General features: G+C 39.9%; 1 protein-coding gene across 1 annotated transcript in view; it reads left to right on the top strand.

Moving 5' to 3' along the window:
• Nucleotides 1-1712: 1712 nt before the first annotated feature.
• The window catches only part of CENPF (centromere protein F), a gene marked incomplete at both ends in the record, with an annotated part of 67489 nt that continues 63201 nt past the window's right edge, over nt 1713-6000 (top strand). The window contains 2 exons of the mRNA XM_080699582.1: nt 1713-1874; nt 3636-3832. Of these exons, the coding sequence (XP_080555708.1) occupies nt 1713-1874; nt 3636-3832 (359 nt within the window). The remainder of the gene's footprint in view (nt 1875-3635; nt 3833-6000) is intronic.

Genomic DNA, 6000 nt, shown 5'->3' with positions numbered 1-6000 from the left:
AATCCAGGAACCCCGGCTCCTCTGAATCCGAACCTGGATTTTGTTGCGTGGATTTTTGGTCTGGACGGCAGGGCGGTGCGCTTATTGTTAGTTACCAGAGCGTTGTCTTTTCTTTTTACTCCCTTCCATATTTACTGAGACGCACCTGTGTGCCAGGTTGTGGAATGTGAGGAGGAGCCTGAAGTAAATGACCCGAGCCCCATCCGTGAGGAGCCTGGGGTAGAGGGAGGCGGGGTTATTCTCAGGTACAGACGGGGGATTCTGATAAAGGAAAACCATGAAAACAGGCCAGCCGTGCTGGGGATGGGTTTGGGGGATTTTACAGGGATTAGGCGATTCAGGAATGAAGCATGACCTCCGCATATTTAAGATACAAAGATAAAGCATTTTCTCGATAGGATGTTAGTCTTGAAAATTCTTCTCGAGGTCACCTTCACAAGCAGGGCTTTTTTTTCATTGCTACCCCTTCTCCCAACCAATCTCTGCTCCTCAAAATCTTAGGTTTGTTTATGTATGTATGTATGTATGTATTTGTTTGTTTGTTCTTTTGCCCTGGTGGCTCAGTACAGATGATTAATAGCTGATGGCTTAATGTGTCAACATCTGTTCTAATCAAAATTCGCTTTGGTCTGATATATCAATAGCTAGTACTATATTGTAAACATATTAAGTGTATTTATATAGTTATATCTTAGACATTGAAGTGAAAAAGCATTCAGCTTACCGGTTTTCCTTTTTATCCTCATGTCTATCATCTTTTGTAAGTTGTCCCTTTTTATCTCAGTAAAGGTTTCCCAGAGGAAGGAGGGTGGCACGCAAGTGGTAATTGTTGATTTGAAGAGGGGAAGAAGAGCATTTGCAAAATAACTTGCTTTGCATTTTGTCTTTAGCTAGGGCCTGTTTCACCTGGGTACCTTATAGCAAAATATTCATGATTTGCTTAATGAAAAATAACTGAGCAGTAGAAGGCAAGTAGCCATGTGAGAAGTCAAAACTGTGGGCTTTGTACACAATGGAATTTTGCTCAGCCATAAAGAAGAACAAAATGATGTCATTTACAGGGAAATGGATAGAACTGGAGAACATTATGCTAAATGAGATTAGTCAGTCACAGAAAGAAATCGGATGCCCTTCCTAACATGTGGAAGCTAGGGAGAAAATGGGTCATTGGAGGAACTCTAGATGAAGGAGAAACTATAGATGAGCAAATAAGGCGACCTGAGGGGATGGGGGGAAGAGGGAAATTTCCTAATGTACATGATGCACATTCACAAACACATCCAAAGCAATCACTAAGCCAAACATGCAAAAGGAGTGAAGGGAGAGGGAATTGGGGAAGGGCTAAATGAGTGATGTGTGCATGTCTGCCTCTACCATCTTGTACTCCATTAACATGTGTGACTACAGTGCACCAGTAACAAAACTAAGAAAGAATAAAAAAGTTGAAACTGAGCAGATAAACAGAACTAAGGGAAAACCAAATAAGTGTGTTATGTACTTCATAATCAGAGTTAACGGTAGTCACCTTTCAGAGGATGGAGTAGATATTATACAGCATTGTCTTTTGAAATGTGATGTTTCAAAACTTGATTCTTAGAGTTGGTTAGGTAAACCCATTAATTTCCGAGTTTCCTTTTACTGTATTGAGACTGACAGTCTGGTTATTCTTTCCAGTTTACTTATAAATGTTGGAATACTAAAGGGAGAACAAGATGAGCTGGGCTTTGGAAGAATGGAAGGAAGGTCTCCCTACAAAAGCCTTACAGAAAATTCAGGAGCTTGAAGGACAGCTGGACAAATTGAAGAAAGAAAAGCAGCAAAGACAGTTTCAGCTTGATACTCTAGAGGCTGCACTGCAGAAACAGAAACAGAAGGTATCACCGAAGCGCTGCATTTGATGTTCATTCATTTTTGGATTATTTCATTTTCTTTAAATTTAGAGAAAAGTAATTTTTGCAGTCCTCAGTGATAACTCCCTCCCTCTTTTCATGTTTTTTTTTTTTTTTTTTTTTTGGTGGTGGTACTGGGGTTCCTGGAAGCCCTTCTACCTCCGGGCTACACTCCCAGACCTATTTTTTATACTTTTTTATTTGGAAGCAGGGTCTCTTAAGCCAGCGCGTGTGGCTTCGAACCAGCGCCATCCTCCTGTCTTTGCCTCCCAAGTGTGGGGATTACAAGCGTGCGCCACCACACCCAGCTTCATATGTTTTTAATTGCCTCAAATTTTCTCATCCTTAGTCCTCATTTCTGCCTGCCTGCTGATATTTAGGGCTGCTGAGTTCCATTTTAATTTCTGTTTGGGAAAATGGATTGAGAATTATGTTTGTTTACACAGGAACAAGGCCAAAATCTCTGGCTTCAAATCTAGGGACAGTGTTGACTTTTTGTAGCTCAAGTGGTAATCACTTTTAGAAAATGTGCTTTTTACCTTGGTATTCCCTACCCTGTTCTCTGCAGGACTATTAATGAAAATGCTTCACACTCCCCTCCCCCATGTTAGCTGACAAAGTAGTGTACAATCACTGCTTCTAAAATACTTTTGCTTGTGGAAGAAATTTCTGATTTTTTTTTTATAATAACTGGCTTTAGCAGCAAAACTTGAAAATGAATTGCTAAGGGAGATTTATTTTATTGTATTGTATTGTTTTGTATTTTATTTTATTGTGGTACTGGGGATGAAACTCAGGGGCATTCTACCTCCAAGCTATACCTCCAGTCCTATTTTTTTATTTTGTATTTTGAAACAGGATCTCACTGAGTTGCAAAGGGCCTCACTAAGGAGTAGTGGAGGCTGTCCAGCCTGCAATATTCCTGTCTTAGCCTTCCAAATGCTGGGATTACAAGCGTGTACTACCATGCCTGGCTCGCTAAGGGAGATTTATGTTTTATTTTTAAAAAAATTTTTAATTCTGCTGGGCGTGGTGGTGCACGCTGGTAATCCCTGCGCTTGGGAGGCTGAGACAGGAGGATCGCGCAGATTCGAAACTAGCCTCAGCTACTTAGTGAGGCTCTCAGCAACTTTGTGAGACCCTGTTTCCAAATAAAGTATAAAAAAGGTCTGGGAGTATAGCCTGAAGGTAGAAAGCCCCTGGGTTCCACCACCCTAGTACCACCAAAAAAAAAAAAAAAAGTTTTTTTTTTTTTTAAATTCTTAGCTCGGTGTGGTGGTGCATGCTTGTAATCCCAGCATTTGGAAGGTTGAGACTGGAGGATTGTGGTTTGTGGACAGCTTCAGCTACTTTGTGAGGCTCTTTGCAACTGAGTGAGGCCCCGTTTTCAAAATAAAGAATAAAAAATAGGGCTGGGGCTGTAGTTCAGAGATAGAATGCCCCTGGGTTCCATCCTCAGTACTGAGAAAAAAAAAAAATTCTTAAAGTTATGTTAAAGCCCACTTTTCAAAGATAAGTAGGTGTAGCCTTCACCAGAGACAATATGATATGTAATTTTATAGAACATTCTGATTTTAGGCTTCAGAGTGTGGCTACTTCAGTGTTCAGAAAGAATTGACATCTGGCATATTACAGCCATATCTCAGAAAATTAGTAGTTAATCAGTGTTAGACTCAGATCTACAAATAATTTTTGGTAAATTTCACAAAATAAGGGACTTGTTTCCTTTTCAATGATTCCCATTAGGTTGAAAATGAAAAAAACGAGGGCACAAACTTGAAAAGGGAGAATCAAAGATTGATGGAAATATGTGAAAATTTGGAGAAAACTAAGCAGAAGATTTCTCATGAACTTCAAGTCAAGGAGTCACAAGTAAATTTCCAGGAAGGACAACTGAGTTCAGGCAAAAAACAAATAGAAAAACTGGAACAGGAACTTAAAAGGTAATTATTCGAATGGTATTTATGCACTATCAGATGCATTTATTACTTTCTTTAATGATTGACTTATTATACATTGCATGTACTTTTCCTCTGGTGGCATAAATAGTGATTCAATTCTGTCATTACATGTCTCAACATAAATTCATCAAATGGTTGTTCACGTATTCATTTATTCACTTAGTATATTTTTCTTAGGCCAGTCTATAGGCAAGATGTTGTATGATACTGGGCATAACAACAGTGATCTCTGAAAAGGTGGAAGTCAATGTATGACTTGTACCGATGGCTCAAGAACTAGAACCCAGGGATTATGAAAGGATTGTGGGGCACTGAAGGCCCAATTGATTGGAGATAGAAATGTTTAGTGGAACCAATCTGTAGGCTGTGTCTGTGTGTGGGGTGGTTTCCTACAGCATTTGGGATGTAAAGTTCTGATAATGAGCACAGATTGATTTAGGTTGGTTTGGGGCCAGGATACTAGGATAGACCACAATAAAGTAATCAAGGATATTGAGAAGAGAGTGGTTGAAGTAGTGTGTCACTGGAGGAAGGAAAGTAAAGTCTAGAGGGAAGACCCTTGTCCAAGAACTGAAATGAGTGCTTGTTTTTTTTGTCAAATTTTTTCCCCCCGTACTGGGGATGGAGCCCAGGGGCATTCTACCTCCAAGCTACACCCCAGCCCTATTTTTTATTCTTTATTTTGAATCTGGGTCTCACTGAGCTGCAGAGGTCCTCACTAAGTAGCTGAGGCTGTCCTCGAACCGTGATCCTTTGGTCTCAGCCTTCCAAATGCTGGGATTACAAGCGTGCGCCACCACATCCAGTTTTTTTTTTTTTTTGTCATTTTAAGAAATAAAAAGTTACTTATTACAACTTTTCATCGAAAAATTCCCCAGTTAGAGGTGTTAATGAAAGTAAATCTAATGGAGTCTAAATATTTGTTATCTTAGAAATGGTATCTTATAGCTGGGTATAGTGACATATGCTTATAGTCCAGTCCCAGTACTTGGGAAGCTAAGACAGGAGGATTGCAGATTGTAAGCTAGCCTTAACAATTTAGCATGACCCCCAACAACTTATTGAGACCGTTTTAAAATAAAAAATCAAAAGGGCTGGGGGTGTGGCTTGAAGGTAGAATACCCTGGAATTCAATCCTCAGTACAAACAAAACAAAAAGGAAGTGGTATTTTGTTCTAATGGTGGAATTTTGTCAAAATAATAAGGAATGGTAACAGCTAAAATACTTGAGTAAATTGCCTCATCATTGAGTCCACAAGTACAAATACAGACTTTTTTTTTAAAGTACTGGGGATGGAACCCAGGGGCATTCTACCTTCGAGCTACAGCCCCAGCCCTATTTTTTATTCCTTATATGTGAAACAGGGTCTCACAGAGTTGCAGAGGGCCTTGCTAAGTAGCTGAGGATGGCTGCAAACCGCATCCTCCTGTCTCAGCCTCCCATATGCTGGGAGCATGTGCCACAAGTGTGTGCCACCACGCCCGGCTCAGACATTTTTTTAAGAAGCTTAATTTTAAAATAACTTTAGATTTGTAAAAAAGTTGAGAACATAGTAGAGAGTTCTTGCATACCTTTCACCCAAATTTCTCTAGTTGTTCACATTTTATAGAAACGAAATAGAATTTTTACCAGGGGAAAACCCTAATTCAGTACTCTTAGACTTTATTTAGATTCACTGATTTTTTCACTAATGTTCTTTTTTTCTGCCATATTCTGATCCAGGATTCCACATTGCATTTATTTGAAGTTTTCTTAGCCTTTTCTAAGCTGTGATAATTCTTCGTCGTTAGTTATCTTGACATTTTTGAAAAGTACTGGTCAGTATTTTGGAGAGTGACTCTCTGGTTTGGGTTTGGCTGCAATTTTTTCACTGATTAGGTTGAGGTTTCTCAGCAGCAGCACTGGTGACATATTGGACTATACTATTTTTTATGAAGGGCTCTGCTTATTGCGCGATGCTCACTAGGATTCTTGGTGTATAACCGCTAGATACCAGTAGCATCTACTTTACTTTACTTTTAAATCGTGGTAATAGGGCCGGGTGTGGTGGCGCACACTTGTAATCCCCGCGCTTGGGAGGCTGAGACAGGAGGATCGCACGGGTTCGAAGCCAGCCTCAGCTACTTAGTGAGGCTCTCAGCAACTCAGT

Source organism: Muscardinus avellanarius, assembly GCF_963383645.1.
Source record: "Muscardinus avellanarius genome assembly, chromosome: 7".
Classification (NCBI taxonomy): domain Eukaryota; kingdom Metazoa; phylum Chordata; class Mammalia; order Rodentia; family Gliridae; genus Muscardinus; species Muscardinus avellanarius.
This window is presented reverse-complemented; position numbering and strand designations above follow the sequence as displayed.